The following is a 22,584-nucleotide window of genomic DNA, read 5'->3' on the forward strand; positions in this document are numbered from 1 at the left end:
TCCAATTGAAATAATAAAACTGTGCTCTTTGAAAATGAATCATACCACCATTTGGAGATGGAATTTATTTTTTCAAGTAATCTTTTTACATATACATGATCCACGCGCCTTCCAAGTTTATCATACCTGTAAATTAGATGTGCTTTTTAATTTGTTATTAAGAGGTTTCTTTGGGAGATTAACTGCTCCTCACAGGTGGGGAGTTGTACCAACAACAGCATCCTCCGTAGTCTTCACTTACTTAATTTACTTACTGCCATCTCTTGCTCTAAACAAAGTATTACAACACAAGGAGCATTGCCCTTGCATTAAGGACAGAGATGTATAGATAAATTAGCTGTACAGATTTGACTGATGTCCTCAGCATCTGCTTTCCACAATCAGAATAGTTAAGCGCAGTTAATCACGTGAGAAAGGGTAACAATAGGGCTGTGAAGAGCGCCTTGTTTAAGGAACTGACACCGGTCTCCACCATGGACCGAAGTGGGGTCTCTGAAGGTCAAGGACAGGAAACTAGTCTCCTGAAACGAAGCAGGTGGTTTGTAGTTTGTGCATTATCGGGGGAGAGTAGGGGAGGAGAAAGGGGGTGGGGGTGGGGGATGGGGGGAGAGGGAAGACCATTATGTGTGGAAAAATTATCACCTGCGTTTTTTACTGCTCCCAGAGGGGGCCACAGGTTAATTTTCCACAAGCTGTCCGCCGGGTATAGCGGCACAGAAAGGGAGTGGGGAGAGCGGGAGAAGGAGAGAGTGAGAGTGAGAGAGGGAGAGGGAGAGAGCGAGGGAAAGCTAATAGCAGTTGCTAAAAGCTGCAAAAGGGAGGAGCGAGCCGCTGAAGCGGAACGAGAAATGCGGCAGGCCTCTCCCTTCCACAGAATCCACAGCGCGCGTGAAGCAGGAGTGTGGCCGGCTGGGAGGGGTGCGGCTCTGCTCCGCTCTGCAAACAGTGCCGTATTTACCCAGCCTCGCCTGCAAATGTTAAATAAATTACGAATTTAGAGGCCTGGTGAACCCTGGATTCGGAGGGGGGGGTGGAATTAAATGGAAAGTGATTGGGTCCTGATTGTCTGCCCTCGTCTTGGTTCGAGACACACGAGCAAATTGAAAAAATATTTTAAGAAAATAGACGGGAGCTCAGATGTAATGTCAATTGGATTTTAATCACTGAAACCAATGCAAATTTCTGTTATGCTACATTTGATGCTCTTAAAAAATCACTTTCCACATCCTCTGTAACCCAAAGAGATAAATATGTATGTTTTTTCTTCATTGACATTGACTTATCGACTGAAACTTATTTTTAGATTAAAATTTAAATTCAGTTTGTAAGTCTGACACAGATAAATGACATTGCAGCTTGTGCTGAATTTGAACTATATGTTATTTAATTCTCCGTTTTCTCCATTCTGGCAGCAACAAACAGTTCCCTCCCTGCCACACAATTTAAATGCAATCATTAGGTTGCATAATAATAGTGAACCTCCCCCTGACCAGTCTAATTACAGCTGCTCAGAAGTGTTTGCACGATTGTACCAGCAACTCATCTCTTCCAACATGCTTCTGGCATACAGTAAATATAGGTGAGAATGTTGATATTAATCGATGTTGCGTACAGGGACAGTGCATTCATTATCTTTGGGAGCTGGTTCAAAATGGCCTGTGTGTGTGTGTGTGAGTCTGTGTGTGTGAACATGTGTGTGCGCGTGTGTGTATGAGAGGGGTGGGTGGGCAGGGGGGATGGGGACGCATGCTGATTCTGTGATAAGTGCTGTCAGTAGGGAGGTGGGCCATGCCACCTCTCTTTGCTCCGTTAGTCCCATCACCCGGTGAGGTCACGTCCCCAACCCCCAACCCCCACCCCACACCGCCCGACATCTTAACAGATCATTTGCTTAAATAATTGTGCTGGAAGGAGGTCCGGCAGATCCATCAGTGTTGGGCTGACATGTCGGGCTCCGCCACCTCGGCCTGTGTATTGATCCTGTGTCACTCGGCTGTGACGGGCACGAGTCGGCGCAAACTGGATTTGAAGATGTGGGGGGGGGTGGATTAAGCTGGACCTGTGTCATTGGTTATAGGTGGTGGAGAAGTCGTGCCCCGGTGGCTGATGGATGGGCGGGTAGATGTTTTGTTTGTTTGTCTGTGTGTATGTATGTGTGAAAGCTAGCCGATGTGAGGTTCCACACTGCTTGGTTCAAATTACATAGTGGCACAGATATACTCAATATATTTCCAGTTAGAATTATTGCTTGGTGAATTGAAAGCACGATATGCTACCAAGTCCCTTTATAATATTAATGAATATTAATGAATAATTAAATGCTCAGAAATTTTATAAATTTTATGTATATTATATTTAATATAAAATATAAATGTAAAATTATATTAATCATATAAAAATCATTCCTGGGAACTTAATTCATTTCGATATTCAACATTTATTCATTAATACTATAATCATAATCTCCATATATTCACATTCATATATACATATTCACTTCATATTCGCTATATTACTTGTGTACAGATGTTTAAGTTGACTAACACCTGTCATTTGAAAAGGAAAACAGCATTCACAGTTTAGATACATGTATAAGTTGAACTGAAGGAACAATTCCTCAGATCACCATTATTGGTGGAATTTTGGCCATTGTGCACACATTGTGTGTGAAAGTGCTGTGGACTGGAGAATTGCAAGTTTTCAGGGCTGGGGAGATCCATGATCTGGCTACAGCTTCTTCTTAAAATGTTTTGGATTTATTGGCACCATAACTTTCTCTCCGGCGGTTCTGCCACATCTGACATTTTTACGAATGGACCCTGCTGTGACTTATCTACAGTCATCTATCACAGCGTAAATTATAAGAAAAAGACATTAGAAGGCCATTAGAATTATGGCTTGATAACAATCACTCTACTCATGCTCATTTTCATTTAAGTAATAAAGATTTTTTTCATTATTAAGATTCCATATTTCACTTCAATTGGTATCTCACTCTTGCTCCAGGTGCTTTTTCTCATTTCTGTATATATATTTTTTCCGTCTCTGAAGCAGTGAAATTCTTTTAGCTACCCTAAGGCTTTTCATTAAAAATGGATAGAGATAAGGCTTGTTTAGCACTGTGCTACGGTAAAGGACCAGAGTGAAATGTGTGACTGCACAGGTGCTGTGTTCTCACAACATGTGTGTGGGGGGCAAGAGTCAGAGCAAAATGAGTTAGTGGCCGTCCTTCATGTTGAAAACAATCTAGAGAAAGAAATTGCGTTTGTCTACCTTTTACAAATTTCTAATCTGAATTACATTGGCTCAGAACTGCCTGGAAACATTCAGTGTCCGTAACTGTATGTTTGCTGATGATACACAATGCTTACAATTGTGTGGATCTGCTATGTATATGATATGCTATGATCAGTGATACTCAGATTCCGAGTGAACCAGATTGGCCTGCTGTTACCAAGCAGTTGCTGTGTCTGCCTTTTTGGGGTGAAATGAGTGTGCTGTCTGTGGTTGTTTATGACCTGGTAATTGGTGTTTGTTGTGTTGAAACTGTGATTTTAATTACGACTCGGAGGGTCATATCTCCAGTCAACACTATACCCACAGTGGGGTCTGGTGTAGTGCTGAATTCTCTCTGTCTCACTAGTGGTCCAGCCAGATTCTCGGCACTTTGCCACTTCATCTCAAGCAGTGAGTAGTAGATCCCAAAGGCTGATGGGACTGTCTCATCCCTCCTACAGTAAATATGAGCCCGGCTCCGTTTCCTTGACTGAGGGGGTTAAATCTCATTAAGGATTAAGGAGGGTGGAATTAACGGACGTGGTAACATCTGGTGCTAAGGCATCATAGTCTCTTTAGTAAAAACAACATTCTGTTTAGTTAATAATTGATAAGGGCTGGATGAGGTGGCCTTATTAGAAACCAGCATATCTGTCATGCCGGATATCTGTTCATAGCCATAGATAAGGTGGCTGGGAGTTTCTTAGAAGGCTACACGGCCTCCGTGCTGCCTAACTTGGTAACGGTCTTGTAGTTGGCATAATATTGCCTTGGGAAGATTCTGTAGTGAGTCTGTTGTTGTTTATTGGAATTTAGTGTGTCATTTTAAATGCAGTGTGGCTCATTGTGGAGTTTAACAGGAACATTTATGTTCTGTTGTGCTGGAAGTCACTCTGGATAAGAGAATCTGCTAAATGGATGTAATGTAATGTAATGTAATGTATTATAATGTAACATTGCGTGCTGCATGTCAGGAAGGCCGTAATCGAAACAGTCTGTGTGGCTTAGCTCGGATTGTTTTGGAAATTTATTTTGTTTATAAATGTGGCCTTTCAACACCACCCTGGTGCATTTTATGCGCTGCTACTTTTACTTTCTGTATGACCTAACTGCGCACGTGGCGTCATCAGAGAAGTCGTACAGGTTCCGTCTGGTGCGTGGAAAGCAGAGTTTCGCTGTTGCTGCCTCCATTTCGTGCACAGAATGACCTGTGTTTGCTGCTGTTCCTCTTCCCTTTCCATCACTAATGCACTGCATTACAGCGAGCACTTTGTGCTGTGGGGGGAAATAACTCCATGACCTGGATTGCCTCAAAGCTGTCTCCACAGCACTAACAATAAGCGCTCCTGTATTTGCATGTAGCCAAGCCAGAAATGAATGAACTTGGACACTGCACAGGCATGTTAGGGTTTGCACAAGGGGGAGCCAAGCCCATTTTGGTTGTCAATGACAGCTCGATCTGTCAATTTCCCATCATCCCTCAGCTTTCTCTCAGATGTTCCTCAATAACACTCATGATGCAAAAGAAACCTATACATTCAGAGAACAGATGACCCTGACGTGATTATGTATTTGTGAAATGTGCCTTTTTCACTGTCCTTAGTATGGATATAATTATTTTCAGTGTTCCCAAGATAAAACAACTGCTGCTAACGAATCTTAATAGAGGAGAGAAATACCTTTCATTGTCATTGCCTCCCTTGGGAAAACAGAGATATAAGTGGTGCCTGCTGCCACATACTGTAATCCACCCCCACAGGTTCTCTTTGGGGCCTTCAGAGAGATGCATTTACACCTTTGGTCCCAACCTGTGTCAACAGCTGTACACCAGCATATTGCACAAGCGGTGGATCCGCTTTTTCTTTCGGCCTGAAGTGAATTCCCATGTTCAGTAGCATGCATCACAGCTGGGTGCCGGCGCTAGTCAGGATGAGCAAGTGAACATGACAAGCTGGGAGCCCACCCACCATCCGCTCCTGTCTGCGTACAGGTACATGGCAGATATGTGGACACATCCTGGGAGTTACATTTAGAACAGCAGTACTGCACTTTTGCCCTGCAGTGTACATGGAAATTTTATTGATCTGATTATTTTAATTCACGTATCGCCAAATGGCAGCATTCAGTCTTATTGCAATGCACTTTTTCCTTAACTTTGAGCAAGCAATTAGTGCCATACCACTGCAACTTTCATGGTCACCATGGATAATGTTTCATGGAAATCTATAAAGTGTAATAACTGCTAAATTAATTGCAGTAGTTATTCAGTAGGGAAAATGCACATTTTGTTTATATTGAAAAGAACCAGTTCCTATAATGTAACGATAAAGTACTGTTTCCTTGATGAATAAATAACATTTTTATGCAGTGGGCCAATACTACTGAAATACTGAGATAATATTGATAATTTACAAAGAGTTTTCCAAGGACATTGGAAAAGTGCTTGCGGTGGTTTGTGCTGGTATGGCAGTGTGCTGAGGTGCAGTGCAGAGTGGCTATGATTATTACAGCTTAGTCCACTCCAGGGGCTTCTGTAAAACCATCAGCACCTCACAGCCCAATAATCGCCATTTTAACCTTATCAAAGGCCTTTAATTCCCTAGCTGTGGACCTGATAGTGGAGTCTGGTGCATGCACACTAAACTGCAGGATTTTGGTGGTTTTTCTTCTCATCAACATTCTTCTTGCCTGTGTGATCAGGACAAAACTCACCCGCATTCACATAGTGATAGAAAATGTTTTTTTTCTTATGTTCTCTGGCAAAAAGTAGAGCACCTTGGGTAAGATAGCATTTAAGATAGCGCTTGTACAGTTTGAAAGATTTTAGAACATATTGCCTTCGAGGCATTCCTTAAAAATCACTATTTCCAAAAGATGTTCACTGAGTACATACTGCAGAGTGTTTAACTTCGAATAACAGACTGTAATGCCACTGGATTCTTATTGAGTATTCCTTGCTAATGTTTTGCCTCGGAATGGCCTTTGCCTGGCTTAATAGATTCAGCCGTGCAGATACCCACTGGACTCCAACATTTTTCAACTTTAAAGACAGGGATCTAATTGAAGATGATCTCACAGATAAGTGCTCTAGACCTCATGCTCCAGCGCTTCAGCCTGAATGTACTCAGAGATGTTTTTCATTTTCCTGCTGTCTCTCACTCTCCTTTTATCGTCCGTCTTTGTCTATTTGAAAATGTCTGCGTTACACTACATATCAAGCATGCCATGCCAATTCCAGAGGCAAGATCAAAGCATTCTAGAGCGGACGTTGGCAAAACAGAGATAATAAACTCTGTGGTGTCCCTTCTGTCTTGATTGCAGCGAGAGAAGATAACGTGGCCACTTTCAGAGGCTCGGAGTACTTCTGCTACGACCTGTCCCAGAACCCCATCCAGAGCAGCAGCGACGAGATCACACTCTCCTTCAAGACCTGGCAGCGCAACGGGCTCATCCTGCACACGGGCAAGTCGGCCGACTACGTCAACCTGGCCCTGAAGGACGGCGCCGTCTCGCTCGTCATCAACCTGGGCTCCGGGGCTTTCGAAGCTATAGTGGAGCCGGTCAACGGCAAATTCAACGACAATTCGTGGCATGATGTTAAAGTCACGCGCAACCTGCGACAGGTAATAAATGGCAAGAGATGATTTGGAGGATATGTCACAGAGGCAGGCTGGGAAAAAAAAACAGCAAGCACAGCAGGTGGAATAGTGCCATACAAATGAGTAGACATGTACCTTTGGATAAACCAAATGTTTCACCATTTCCCGTGTACAAACCATACTTTCTGCTGTGCGTTATATTTATTTTATTTTATTTTTTTAAACATTTTTATAAACATATACACATTTTTTTCTGTTGTTTTTATAGCTGATCTATGTGGTATTTCTTCTTATGGTTCTCTATAATTTCCATCTTTCTTCCTTTTTCTTATTTTCATTTTCCTTCAGCCAGTTTATTCTGTGTCTGTTTGTTTACTCATTTTGTATTTCCGATTTCCGAGAGCACCAATTTCGATTCTGATTTTATCCATTTTGCCTCACCTTTTTGCTTCCTCAAGCAGACACTTCTGTCGGAAGCCATCGCTAGTCACTAGTCTGATGGCTTCAGAAAACCGACTGTTTCCTCTAGATATTCCCCTCACTTTCAGGACTAGAGAGCCTTTTCTGTGAAGCAGAGGGAGCTCCAGCCAACCGCAATTGTTCTCATTTATTCCAGACCAATCTTTTGTTAAACTGTAAAACATCTGGCACATCACATTTTAATATATGCAAAAATTTCAAGTCCATAATTTTTTTAGTTGAAAAGGACAGCTGTTCTTTGTTGCAGAACATTGCAAGTGCCACATGAAAATTGAGAAAAAAATGATATCAAGCACAGTTTTCAGTTTGTGGCGCTGACCATCACTTTAGTGCCCCTGCATCATGACTGCGCTGAAAGCTAAGAGCATTTTTAGGAACTGGACATAGTGTCAGAGTACCTTCCAGAGACAAGGTCTATATCTGTGTTAGATCACTAGAAACAAATCACAGAGGTTTCTAAATGATATATTTTAGAGTGTAAGGGTCAAATGATTAAATTTTCAAGTTAAATTTTCTAGAAATTGAAGACCACACATGTATCTTTAACTCTCATGCTTTGAAACAGAAAAATCATTAATGCTCATCCTATTGTGAGCAGTGAAAAAACTGTGTGTTCTGTAATTGGGAAGAAATTACCTCAGTACTGTAGACTGCGAGCAAATGGACTTTTGATGACTGACCCGTTTGGCCAACCTTTAGCTTCACTGGCAAGTTAAACGGCTTTTTTCGGAATCAAAAACCCATTGGTATTTTGGAGGAGGTTGACATGTAAGTACTTATTTTATGCTACTACCCTGTAAAGGTTTGTGAAAGGTTTATTCATCTGCCTGTGGAATATTCTGGGATCTCAGCTATAGGCCTCTAGACCAGCCCTTCTTTCTGCTCTCTCCTCCTCTTTCTCTCTCTGTCTCTGTCTGTCTTTTTTGGAGGACACGCTTTGTAAGACTAACACTAACCATTCATGGAATGAGTCATTATTTTTACTAACCGTTACCTAACCAGCTAATGTACTAACACCCTAACTCTTCATCATTGGTTTTATTTTTTGTTTATTTAATTTATTAACAACCGTTATGTTCACTATTTTTTAATTTCCTTTCTTCCCCCTTTTCCGCAAAGCAATCAGGCATTGGACACGCTATGGTAAACAAACTACATTGTCTGGTAGATATCATTCTTATTGTCTTTTTTTGGGTTTGCCGTGTGTTCCCTCTCCCTTCCTTTTTTCTTTTGAGTTTCATTCTAGACACCATTATCAAAACCAGTAGGAAACGGGGTTGGTATTTCTTGGCTTTCTTCACTTTTTAATTTCTCCCCCTCCCTCCCTCTCCGGTTTTTCACCACGGCTTTTACTTCTTTTTCCCCCCCTCTTTACTTTGAAATTCTTCTACTCTTCAAAAGACTTCTTGATCAGACCTTTGTAGGGCTTAGTGTATTAACAAAGCCTCCACAATTTTTGGCGACCGCTGTCGGCGAACTGGCAGAAGCTTTCCACAAAAAAAAAAAAAAAAAACCCTCAACACGGGAGCTCTGACAGTTGTTTCCAGTACACTTTGTGCATGGCATGCCTAAATGTTGCTGCTTTCCTTCCACCAGCTCTCATAACCCCCTTTGTCAGCTAACCTATATCCACTAACACCTAACTCACTTACCTGTCACCTACGCCACTATCCCCTATTTGTCTCTATGGCATGCAAGTGGAAGCAATGATCACCTCACCCAAGCCTCTTTTCATCGCTTCTTTTTGCCTGGCTATGTCCTGATTGGCCTTCGCATGCTTATCCAGCTTGACATAGTGGCTTGCTCACGCTTTGTGATTGCATTCTTGACTTTCCTCCATCGTTTACCTTTTTTTGTTTTGGTAGAAAAAAAAAATAATCAGGAAAAAAAAAAATGAAAGCTCACCATGGCTTGCACATTTGAGCGTTGGATGGTAAGACACCATTTCAGTGCATGTTTGTCAGTGTTTGAACTTACCCAGAAATGAATAAAAACTAAAACAAGCACAAGCGATTTGTCCTTTGTTTTAACATTTTACTAACCCTCCAAACCTAAATTTCCAAAATACAAAAAAAAGAAACTCATTTTCTTGTCCCCATCAAAGATAAAGAAAATATGCCGCTGAAATATTTTCTTTACCTGTCCTCTTAACCCGGAGATAAAAAACGACATGAGAAAAATACGGATGTTGTCTAATTCAGACGAATGGTCCAGGGTATTGGGACTGGGCCCTATGATCCAAAGCATAACGGAACGAGAAAAGCGAGAGAGGGAGAGAGAGCGCTCCTGGCTGAAGAGCCCGGCGTGGGGCAGGACTCAGAGGGTCATATGTGGGCTTTTTTGTTCATTGCTCCTCTTGAACAGGTTACGATATCGGTGGACGGCATTCTCACCACGACCGGCTACACTCAAGAGGACTACACCATGCTTGGCTCAGATGATTTCTTTTACGTCGGAGGAAGCCCGAGCACAGCCGACTTACCTGGCTCTCCTGTCAGCAACAATTTCATGGGCTGTTTGAAAGAGGTAAGCTGGGTATTCATGTTTTATATCCCATACTCCCTCAACCCCAGTCACATCAAGCTCACTTGTATTGCAGTGGGTGTGCATTGCATATATTTTTTACCTGAGAGAAAACTTTAAACTGCATAATAAATTCACTAATGCTTATCTGGTGTAAGGGAGAAAAAGAGACATCAGTTTCCACCAAGTATCTATCTCCTAATGAAATTCATATGAGTTATATATTTTGGCAGACAAGAAATTGTTTTAGGCATATTTAATTTGGTTTTCCAATTGCAGTAAATCATTTGATTATCACCACTGTTGCCTGAGTAGAAGCTTTAGGTGATTCAGTAAAACTAGATTTAGTCTTAGAGTATGCAGCTGCATGTGAATTAAATGGAAAATGCTGTCAGAATTATAGTGAAGCTGAGGGTACAGATTCAGAAGTCATTTTTATTCATGTTTTCGTTGTAAAGATGTAAAAAAGTTCAGCAGAAGTTCAACAAAAAGATTTACACACACTGACTAAAAAATTGAGTAAAATTTCAAAAATGCATTTAAACTCACACACACACATACACGCATACAGTGTAGATAGACAGATAGACAGATTTTGTGTTTGTTTATGGGGGAACACAAAGTACAGTTTGTCCAAGCTGATGCATTCATACAATGGCTAAATGTTCTATGCTGCCCTACTTTTTCCCTTAGTAACAGGCTGAGAAAAGTGGTGCCCATTTTTTAGATTATAATTTTTAGATTACATCTGATTCGAAAGTGCGGTGATGTAACTGCTAGCTGTGCAATGCTTTCGCCAGCTGCACTAAAAGAAGGAACAAGGTGCTCCACGGTATCCATGGAAGCCAGATCAAAGATCCCCCCCCCCAAGCCCACCCCCCCCCCCCCCCCCCCCCCCCTCATAATTACAGTGTACACTTTGTCAGCCTGAAATCAGATTGACTGGCTTTTTGAAGCCAATCACGGTCACATTGTACTGGTAGGATTTAGGTCAGTAATGCTGAGAATTTTTTGTAAGTAAAAAGAAGCACTAATATGCTTATTCAGATGTGAACGTCTGTTGTTCCCAGCAAACATCACTGGCTGTGCATGTGGTTCAGCATTGTTTGGGATCCCTTAGCGCTGGTCCTGGCCGGCTCCACCATGCTGAAACGGTGATGTCATCCCCTGGCTAAGGAGCGAAGCTGGCTGCTGCAGTCTTAGCCCTGCCGCGTTCTCATGCTGGAGGAGCTTTGTCGTCAGCTCCCCCACCCCAGTACAGATGGGCAGGCAGCCTGGCACAAGATCTTACCCCAGAGCTGCTGTCAGAGGCACTGTACTCTCCCAGGCTGTCCAACGCCGATCTGAGCAGGAAATGAACTGCTGCCGTCACTCGCTCGCGCCTCTTCCGTGCCCCCCCCCCACCCCCCTTCACTCCCCCGTACCAACATCTCGCAGAGGGGATGTGCGCAAGAGCCAAATAATCCCCCTCTGCCCTACTTCCTGCACCGGGCTGGCTTTTTTATTTCTGACACACACTCCCTCCCCCCCCCCCCCCCCCCCCCCCCCACTCTCCGAGCAACCGTCGTCGCTAACCCCGCCGCCAAGGTCGCCCGCGCCAAGCTCTGACCTACCTGATGGTGTTCCTCGACTTCTGACAAGGGCGGTAATTTATGTGATTTGCCGCCCGGTCGTACCCACGTGGACGCCACCACCCCTCCACCAACTGAGCCTGGCCCGTTCAGACGGCAACACCCCATCATCTCCCCTCCCTCCTAGAACTTTCCACATGAAAGTGATCTGCCCATAATGATCATCGTAATAGAATGTCACCTTGTCGATGTTCTTTCATTTTTGAAAAGAAAAAAATCTGCACTGGCTCTTTTCTGCTTATTATGGTTCATTCTCCACACACCACTATCAATATTAATCTGCCGCTTCGTGCTATGTTTCTCCCTGCTCTCAAACAATGCAGGGAAGTGTTTTGTAACTCTGGCATCAATTTGGTTCTATATTAGCAATAGCTACGCAGTGGATAAATTGGAATAAATATTGAATTCACTTAAAATCCAGGGCAAGACACTGGTGTTGTATTGCACCTTTCATCAAGGTACACTTGTGGAACTAGAAACCGCACAGGTTATGTCCATAGAAGAAGACGAGGGTGCAGTACAACAATAAATAACAACAATAAATAATGGAGTATCTGAGTCCTGAAACAATATGAAAGGTCATGTTCTGGAATGATGAGGCACCCACACCAGCCATAACACTTGGTGCAGTTGAATGAGGACAGGCTTAGCAGAGGGCTATGGCAAATGACTGTACTTGCCTGTGGCAAGTTGTAGTCCACAGTCTGACTCTCCCACTTCTCCAGGCGCTGTATATTGTAAACACCGAGTCCAAGCCACTAAGCAGCAACCTCTCTACCACCAAAGGACAGGCAGCTTCATCAGACTGGGTCTTTACTGATGACCTGCTAGCGATAAAAAAAATTCCCTATATTCAAATGTACTTATACAACACAAAACAGTTTGTGATGCTGTTTTGCACATTACCATTGAACTGCAGGATGTCTTTTCAGTGTAGACTGGGATTTGGGAAAGCAAATTTGCTCACTGTATTCATTATTGTCGTTACCTCTTGTAATATAAATGACTTCTATTTTCACCACACAACTGTGTTCTGTGTTATGTAACCAGGACATGGTTATATTTTATGCAAGATGACAGGTCCTTCACTGCTGCACACCATACCTGTGTTTTTCTTTTCTCTCTTTCTATGACACACAGTAATGTCTAAATTCTTACTGTGGCTTGGAAAGTACACCACCCTGTGGAATTGATTTAGTATTACAATAACAAATGAATAGAAAGCAGGCAGAGGAAATTTTGCTTTTGGGGATACTATTTCCATCAATCCACAAAGAGTTACCATGTAAACATGTCAGTTATATTGATGTGTGTAGATCACAGTTATTTTAAAAAAACAGAGATCTTGTTACAAACAGCGTACACATAGAAGAAATGAGTTTGATTATATTTACTACTCAAATCAGGGAAAACGGTCTACTGTCACTATGGGGATCTTGCTCATTATCTGAAAGGACTGGGCAGGCTGCCTTTGAGAAAAGAAGAGGAGCAACACTCACGTTGCTCTGAGTGACAGTCTGGTTATTCCATTATATCCACTGCATGGAGAAGATTAATCAGAGTTTGCTTTGCCATGTGGCTACCCTGGGACGACGCTCGCTTATTATTGTAGACACTCTAAACGCTGTCATTGAGCGTCGCAGCACTCTTTACCCCGTGTGGCCCCCCATTTGAATGTTTGACCTGCTAGAGCAGGCGTGATCTCAACCCTTCATCCTCCATGCTTAGATGATGAATCAAATCGCAGCCCACTGAGCTACCGTAGATCAGTGATTCCCATGCCATCTGCTGGAGTCTGGCCCATCAGAACTGGCCAGCGTCAGCAGATGGCCTGGCCCTGCCCATTTCCAGCTGATCCATTTAGATCAACCCTGTAGGAAAGTTAATATTTGGCGTCAGATTGAAACGGGAAACCTGGTACGACAGAGAAACAGCTGTAGCCATTTCCAGTGTGTGGCTCAATGCTGGGAATTGAAACAGGCTGTATTAGGTGGAAAAAACAGAGGAAATATATAACACATATTATGTGTATATGTGAACTTTGCTCACCAGTTGACTTCCACTGTGTTTGTACATGGCTCTGTGGCTCTTAGGGTCATGTGACAGGGCTTGTGGGACATCACATTGTTGTTGGGCTGCCTCCCTGATAGCTGTAACACTCTTGCCAGGGAGTGTTAAGAGTGACAGCTTGTGTTTTTTTTATTTTTTTTTTTATCTCATCTGTGAGGTTTCTATAGGACAAAGGAACACGTGGAACTCAGTGGAAACATTTCACGATAAAACACTCAACAGCAACTGTTTCTATGATTGTTTTTTTTGTCATTACAGATATGACAACATGCAGAAATAATACAGCCATTGTAATAAAATAAAACAGTCAGCTGTAACCAGCTTTGAGTAAACAGTAAGTGGCAAATAGCAGCTGACCAAGTTGGATCCTAGATGTAAATGGACCTTCATACAGTACCATCAGTTTAAATCAAAGGGAGCAAAAGGAAAAATACAACAAGTTGCATTTTCAGGTCTGAGAAAAGCAAAACACTTTTTCAAAGCCACTGAAAACATACTTCCTTAGAGAGAAGCACATCAAAGACAGACCACGACTTTTTATTAGATATTGATTAATACTACTATTATTACTAGCACTACTGGTACTACTAGTGATGAAAATACCTTATTATTGATTACTATTCCCCCTGTTCCCTTTATGCAACCTTATTTTTGCATACTAGGCTTTCTTACCACAACAACCTCTTTATTTGCACAGTTGCACTGTGGCAGGAGAAAAGCAAACTTGCATGCAGCCAGCTACTATTTTTCACACTACTAGTCACGCAGCAAACTGCAGTTGGAGCTCACTGTCACTGGAGGAATGCAATTACCCTACTGAATCATGGATGATGAATCTCAGGGTGCCTGAGAGCAGTGAGATGACCAACTCCCACTGACATACCCACCCATAGACCCAGTGGAACGGAGCCAGTTTGTTGTAGTGGGCTCCTAGTCATCCTTGGCTAGGTCTGTAGAGCTCAGCTTGTACTCAAGGCAAGCACTTTAACAACTGAGCTACTCAGGAGTTTTACTTGTTGTTTTTAAGAATTCCTTTAGCAGCGACATGTTGATATAAGAATGTAATTTCAATTACGGAGGCATTTCTGGACTGTTTGGTCTACATACAATAAGACAGGACATTTAATCATTTGGATCAAGTTTAAAAGTTTTAGCAACTGCCACAATTTGTGTCCTGGAGTTGTTCCTGTGGTAAGAGAGATGACACAGCTATGCAGCAGCACATTTCACGTTCACAGTAACATGCCACTGACATTTTTTACACCGGTACCAAGGTACTCCTCCTTTCAGCAGTGCGAGTATCTCTAAATTACCCATGCAAATATCATTAGAATGCCATTGGGCATCCTTGACTGGTGAATAATCTATACCAATTTCAAAGTTTTCTTCAGTTTGACCCGGGAGCCATTAATTCCTTGAAAGTGGTGGGAAGGCCTGTAGGCAGAGATTTATAGGTGGAGCAGACTGCTGCCGATGATTAATGTGCATGTCATCGACCAACCGCTGGAGCCAGACCAGGGCACAGACGCACGGGTTTCACATCATGCCTCTCTGTATGTGTTGGACTGCGAGAGAGAGAGCAGCCATTCCTCCAACGCATTCACACAAAAACATGTCAAGGCTCTAACCAGCATTGTCTATTTTCTCCCCCTCCTCTTTTGCAATGTTTTAATGATTTACACCCTACTTTGAGATGTTTGATCCTCCCATAAAGAAATTCACTTTTGTGGAGGAAGTATTACTTTTGGCGACATTTTTGTGATGGGAGGAGCCATTCTCATTGTGGAAAGGTGTGTGGAAAATAGATTTTTTTGTTGATATCTTGTCTTTCCCTCTTGTGCGGTGAAACCCCGAGCAGGTCACTGAAATCTTTGGGTGCCATTTTTTATTCAGCGGGTCTGCAAGGGATGATAACACCTTAATGAAATTCTGCTCCATCCTCTCTGATTCAAACGCATTTATTTCTCACTCCACACACAGCAAATCCTCAGGTTCACCCATGAATGCATCCATTTAATGTTACAGAGATGATTTTAAATAGACGGATGCTCTAAGTATGTCTGTTTCAGTTTGGGCTTTGGAGATCTGTGGTATAATTCCTATCTTATTTTCGCACCTGTAATGTCTTATTTTCATGAAAACCTGCACCCAGCATCTGGAATCTTCAGATAAAACATAGACCAGATGTTTAAGTTCTGATACATTATACAAATGTCAAGTAAAAGGTGACTTGTCAATTTCTAATTATTTGCCTTATGAGATATTTATTTTTTGACATTTTTGATTTTTTTTTCAGTATGTAATTTTGGAACTGTGAATAGGGAATTATGTGGCTCCAACAAAGGGTTTCCTTTAGTTCTTGGATCATAATCTGTCTTCAGTTGCTATTATTGCTGTTTTCTCTCTACATGATTTTGGCACAGAGGGCATTTCCTGAATGCATGCAATACCAACAGGCCACAGAATTTGTATTTAAACTGCCATTTACCATTTATCAACAGCTATTTGCTTAGATAAAGTTGATTATGAATCGTAGTTTGGTTGTTTAAAAAGTGTACATCCTGGGGTTCCAAGTGGCTCAGTTGCTTAGGTGTTTGCTTTAAATGTAGACAGAGCCTTGTTGCACAGGCTCTACTCTGTCTGTGTCATTTTCTGACAATGACCGGAATTACATTCCAACGGACAAAGCTGGCTTTTTTGACCAGGAATAGGGGTGGGAAGGTTGACCAGGGTTTCCTCATCTCACTGCTCTCAGGCACCCTGTGATTTCACAGGCACCTGTAAGATGCATGGATGACATTAGTCGAGTAGTGCCTGTCCTCCAACGAGTGTCCACTCCACCGTTGCATTCTGTGCGACTTAAAGTGTGAAAAACAGCCATTGGCTGTGTGTGAGTATATTGGAGGATTGCCTTCATCTCGCCTCAGTGCTTTTGTACCAGTGCAGAGGTTGTCGCTGTGAAAGGAGCCTAACGTACAATTGGCGAGTCCAGATAGGGTTGCATGGAGGGGGAAAAAGCATAAAAAGTTTGCTTATCCCAAACATTAATCCAGGTCAGAAATGAGAATGGAAAGACCCTGATGGGTTTGGGCTCATTAGTTAAGCTGAAAGAAATGATTTGACATTTTATATGATGTTTGAAGACTCCAAATGACAAGGCTTTAGAGTGGCTAAATTGCACAGTACCAATTTGTGTCAGAGACAACAGCAGATTTTCTGATGGTGAGAAATTGCAGAAAGGAGATTTGATTTAGATAATGAAAAATGCATCAGGTCAACTTTTCTGGAATAAATAGGAACAGCTATGTAACAAATAATTATAATCATTGTTCAATCAGCATAGGGAGATTTGCTGTCATGTACAATTCTCAAGGTCATTTTAGCATCCTTGGTGACAACGGATATCTGTAAGTAGGGACTAGGGCTTGCTTTAGACAGCTACATATATTACTCTGCTTTAATGTTATTTTGCATGTGGGGTGGATTGCATATCCCTGTTTATTTACTTGAAGGAGAAGGTATTGCATTTGACATTAGTTAATTATATTATAGTATAATTGTATACACTAATTATACTCCTATATACTGTAGGATATTAGTATATGCATTTAAAAACAAGAAAATATGCTCAGAGGATAGATCAATTGAACTCCAAGTGTACGCTGTAGCAGTTAAGGAAAGAAATAAATCTAAGTCTGTGGATTTCTCCTTCAGCTAGATCAATACTGCATCTCCTTGGAGAGATGGAACATATATTTTTATAGAGTCATTACAGCCCATGTTTTGATTACAAAAGCTTTTTCTTTAAAATCATGAGACAGAAAAACTGATTTAAAATAAAACTTGGGAGAAATTAGGAGGAACACATTCTCACCCCATTGCCCATGCAGCTGTATTGTTCTTCATTGATTAATTACAAATTAATTGTGTATGCGTCAATAATAATTGATCACTAACATTATTTACAATGGGCAGATCATATACTTGTAAATACCTTGATCCCATAATTATTAAATAAACATCTCAGGCCTGTGAACTCTGGAAATGAAATTTATTGCTCCTTTTGGAAAGTAGTATTTACAAATGCATCCATTTTATGACCGGGTTCTTGGGTTTAATGTATCTGGTGCCAGTCTGGTACTTTCCAGTTTATTCTTGTATTCATTCTCATAAAACACAACTCAGTGCCTCTGCAACCTTTGGGTTGGTTGAGATTGTAATGCTCAGTCCATGTTATTTTTATTCCTGAATTGATTTTGAAATTAAGCACATCACATTTAAATGCTTATATAAACAGCTTTGCTGACAGTAGAATATATAAATTCAAGCTCTTATACAACCTTAATTAGTGTGAGGCAGAAGCATCTTGAAAGCTCGTAATGACTTTGGATGTAGGATGGTGGGCAGAATAAGTGCAGTCAAGCATCTAATGTGTCTACCCCACAGGATCTTTTGAATTCTTTCTGCCAATTTGGGCAATATCCTTGACAGAACCCTCAAACCCTCCATTGGGGGATGGATGTTATTTAAATCCCCAACCAAGGGTGTGTTCTAGAGGGTTTTTTTTACCGCCTCTTCATTGCAGAATGGGTAATAAATGCTTCATGTTGAACCTGTACACATTTTTAAGGAAAATGCTGGGGAAATACTATGATCCTGGTGATATAGGTTCTGCTGGAATCTGAGAGCCTCCATTTCACAGTTCAGCCTCTGTGGAAAAAAAGACAATCTTGCAGTCCAGCAGTTCTCCAGGCACCTGAAGGATGTGTTGATTTACTGTCAAATCTTCCAGGATTATCTATAATCCCAAAGCTACAAAATCTTTGTGTTGACAGCTGTGTTCCCAAACAAAACTGCAGGATTTGAGAGCATTGTGCCCCAAATATCAGGAAGAGGTGTTCCTTTGAAAAAAAAAAAAAAGAAGGAAAAAAAAAACTGGAAAAAACCTTCAATTTTCCACTTCAGTGAATTTCAATTTACAATTCTGGCCCTTGCACATCTCTTTGGTTCTTTTATTATCTATGTTCTTTAACAGTTCTATTATATAGACTTACTGTTCTATGATTTGTCTTTGTGTTTCACAGTGATGCACACTGGGATCTACTGTATGTAATAATGCTGAGAGGAGTTTTGCATATGAAGAGCACCGCAACAAATTTTATGCAGATGTCGCTGTTTGCATGTTTATTTATTTATTTATTAATGGGCTTTGTGACTAATTGCAGTTGGGAGTTTTCATGTCGCTGATTTATTGAGCAGCAATCAAAAATACCTGGTGTAATGTTAATCATTCTGACCTCAACCACATGGCATGGGATAACTGTGGAAAACATGCAGGGGGAGCATTCCTCCAGGTAAATCTATAAACCTTTCTGACAAAAACAAAGATCAAAGTGCCATTAAAGAAGGCTTTTCATGGTAATGAATATTTTTGCTAATAAAAAATGTCAATAAGATTTCAATCAAATGGATCTAATACACAAATAAACTCCAGCGATGAAATTGTTTAATCTTCATTCCAAACCTAATCACATTTATAGAACTTCCTGTTAAATAGTCATAAAAAAACACAGCCTGGGCTGAATTCTGACGTAAGATTTTCAAATAAGAAGAGGGCATGCATGGTGCCCCTTGCTTTAATGACAAAGGAAAAATGAGGTTATATCTGTCAGGCTATTACCATACCTATCAAGGAAAACAGACCTGGACGCATATGTCATTTCACTGAGAGACATTTACCGCTTCACTGTGTGTCTTGGCCCTGTCTTCACAGCATTCAGAGTAGCAACCTAGTTTATTTCCTCAAAAAATCAAGTAAACAAATAAAGTAGAAATAAATAAGTAGCCACCTTTTTCCTGGCATTAAATGAATGAGCCTATCCAACGACAGTGCACTCTTACATTTTCAGCTGAGCACACATAAATTGTGCACCCTTGATGGAGTTATCAACAACAAGCACACAAGACTGGATTATAGCACAATCAAACATAGCAGGTGCCCAAGAACCAGCCTCCCACTGGGATCTGAAGCTGGTCAATTATTAATAGTATTTTAAGTTTACTAACAGGAAAACTGGGAATACTGCAAATCCACATGAATAATCATACATGGCTACAGACTATTTCTGCACTGTAGTCAGGTTGGCTGGTTGGTAAAAACTAATAAAACACAATGTAGCACAACTTCAGATCTTGAACTGCCTGTTTACATGGTTAGTAAAATAAGAATTAAGGTTTGTTTATTTGGATCACTCCAAATGCAAATGCCTTGCTAGGTGATTAATTGGTCAAATTATCAAAATTTTTTGATCCAATGAAACAAACCAATGCAGTTAAACTTTTGGGAACTATTTATCTTTTTATCTGATGGTAGACAAATTATAAAATGCAGTTTATGAAATACTTAAAACTCGGTTCTGAAGTGACCTGTGATGCTGTCAACCTGTATTTCACTCGTTATTGTCCAGGCATCCATGTAGACACTCAAATCTCAGCAATCTGGAATGAAACCTCGAGCAATCTGCACAGGCTCATGAATAATTATACAATTACCAGTTGTTTAATTGTAACAATTAGGTGTTCATCGGTGCAAACAAAACATAAACACAGTTACGAGTAAGGGAGGAAGGAATGAAAAATGCGAAAAATGGACGCGCAAATAACGTCAAGAAGCGTTTGAGTGAGCAATGAAAACAATATCCGTGTGGTATAGTGCATACCGACAGATGTCATTTATTTTGCACAATTTGCAATATATAATTAAACAACTTAATAATAATAATAATAATAATAATATGTATTAAGAATGAGATTGATGTGAACAAGTGAGAATCCTCTGTCAAATATAAGGGGGAAAGGATGTCATTTATTTGACACATGCAAAACAAAAACAAAATTATGTGTGTTTTATGAGAAACGCGCAATAAACGGCAGAGAAATTCCATCAGCTACTCAAGATTGGCAGGGGGTGTCTGCTGTAGATTGCTGACTTGTATGAAATCATGGTCAAAGAACCGATCAAAACATTTGACAATGTATCTATTTAATCTATTTGACAATGTATCTCATTATTTTTTGCATATTTTATTTGTGTTGAATGGAAAGTTAATTACGGCGGGTATGTCGGTCATTCTTGTCAATACATTGTAGGAATGTAACAAATCTGTCGATTGACTGAAGGTCAGCCGCAAGTGCGCACGCCGAAGGTATGAAGTATTCTAGCTTGCAAAAGCTAGAATACTTCATACCTAAAAATATATGTACAGTGGGAGTGTAAAGCATCTAGCTTTAAATATAAAGATAAATAACTCTACATTTATAAACAACTATGGCTTATTAAACAGAGTTCCGTGTGCCGTTTTCCACATGACCAAGATGGCAGCAGTAAAGTTAGATTTGTTTACTGTTGTAACCAATCAAGTTAGGTGATTTCTCACTTGGTATCACATTTACCTCTCTAAAAGACTAGCTCTGTTGGCTAAAATGCAACCAAGTTAACGTAGGCTAAGTTAACTTAGGATAGTTTAATCATGTTTGTTATGGAGAAATGCCATTGTCTTTTTCACAAACCATCTGAGTTTCCGGTGTTCTGCCATTTTTTGCATCCTTATCAGATTTTGCTGCCGGTCGAAGGAATTTATAGCATAGTCTATAAACTAGGGCTGCAACTAACGACTATTTTGATAGTCGAATAATCTATCGATTATTGAAACGAATAATCGACTATTGGGTTATGAATCACACAATTGCTAACTATGTGAAACTATGAGAAGCGTAATAACGCTAATGAAAACATAACGAACCATGTAACGTAACACGCACGAAACATAGCATAAAAAATAAGTTACGTGTGAAAGGGTTAAGAGTGAAATGCTGCCACACTTCTGAGGTCTTTGGTCGTGAAGCCATCTGTATTGTTCACTCCAGTAAAGCAACGTAGCTTAGGCTACATGTCTGAGCATTCCAAGTCAGCATGAAAAACAAACACGATGATGTCACCAACTAATCTACAATTAAATTCATTGGCAACTAATTTGCTCATCGATTTTAGTCGACTATGTTGATTTATTTGTTGTACCCCTACTATAGCTACCTTGTCAAAAAATGCAACTGGAAGGCAGCAACTTTCGCATGATTTTGACGTGTTATAGAAACAGTAACATTAGCGCATAGGAAGCACATTTTGGTAAGTTAAACGTTAGCAAAGTCAGTGTGAGATAACTAACTTGTGTTGTGTCAAAGTAACTGTATTTGCCTATTTGCACCCCCCCCCCCCCCCAAAAAAAAAGAGAAGGCTTGGTAACGGACCATTTCATAACTTCGATTTGATTTTCATAAATAATTTTGGGTGTTCTGTCGTTTTGTCTTACCTTGTTGAAATGTCCTATCTGCAGCCATCGATCTTTGTTAGGCTACCCTAACTTGAAATACTACCGCAGGTAGCCTACCCTAGGTTGCGTACCATTTTTAGCAACAAATGGATCTTGTTAGAAACTGCTATCAACATGATATTATACTTATCATATTTAAAATGACCGAAAGTGACTTAAAGTAACTGCTGCACTTTTATTCTAAACCCCGCTCCTAACCGTGAACATAATTCATCCTCCATATACAACGACTACTCGATAGTCCCCCTTATCAGCTAATTGACCGTCAGAAATGTGTTTCATTTACATCCCTGGCCAGGTGCAAGTCCTTCGTCAGACTCCAAGCCAAATGAAGTACTCCTATAACCACATCATACACAACCTTCACACTTTAATTGTAAATAAATTCACATCTATGCATAGTATCACGAATGACAGGACCAGTGAATGAAATATAGTAGCGGCATGGAGTCTGGATTTGTAGTATTACTGCATTGAAGTACAAAATTACAGGTACTCTGTCGTTCCAGGATCCGGTGTTGTTTGTCTTGCAGTTAACTGCTAGTCTTACAGCTATGTCATCTTCAGATATTGCTCTTGGATAACACACAGAGCTTGCAGTGATACATGGATACT

General features: G+C 40.8%; 1 protein-coding gene across 18 annotated transcripts in view; it reads left to right on the forward strand.

Annotated features, from left to right (window-relative positions):
- The window catches only part of nrxn3a (neurexin 3a), a 333,072-nt gene that overhangs the window by 69,350 nt on the left and 241,138 nt on the right, over positions 1-22,584 (forward strand). For all 18 annotated transcript variants that reach the window (XR_005005354.1, XR_005005355.1, XR_005005356.1 and 15 more), the window contains 2 exons: positions 6,598-6,899; positions 9,720-9,881. Coding sequence is in view for 14 of the 18 variants with exons in the window: in XM_036541921.1 (XP_036397814.1) it covers positions 6,598-6,899; positions 9,720-9,881 (464 nt within the window). In the remaining 4 variants the exon portion in view is untranslated. The remainder of the gene's footprint in view (positions 1-6,597; positions 6,900-9,719; positions 9,882-22,584) is intronic.

Source organism: Megalops cyprinoides, chromosome 12 (assembly GCF_013368585.1).
Source record: "Megalops cyprinoides isolate fMegCyp1 chromosome 12, fMegCyp1.pri, whole genome shotgun sequence".
NCBI classification, from domain to species: domain Eukaryota; kingdom Metazoa; phylum Chordata; class Actinopteri; order Elopiformes; family Megalopidae; genus Megalops; species Megalops cyprinoides.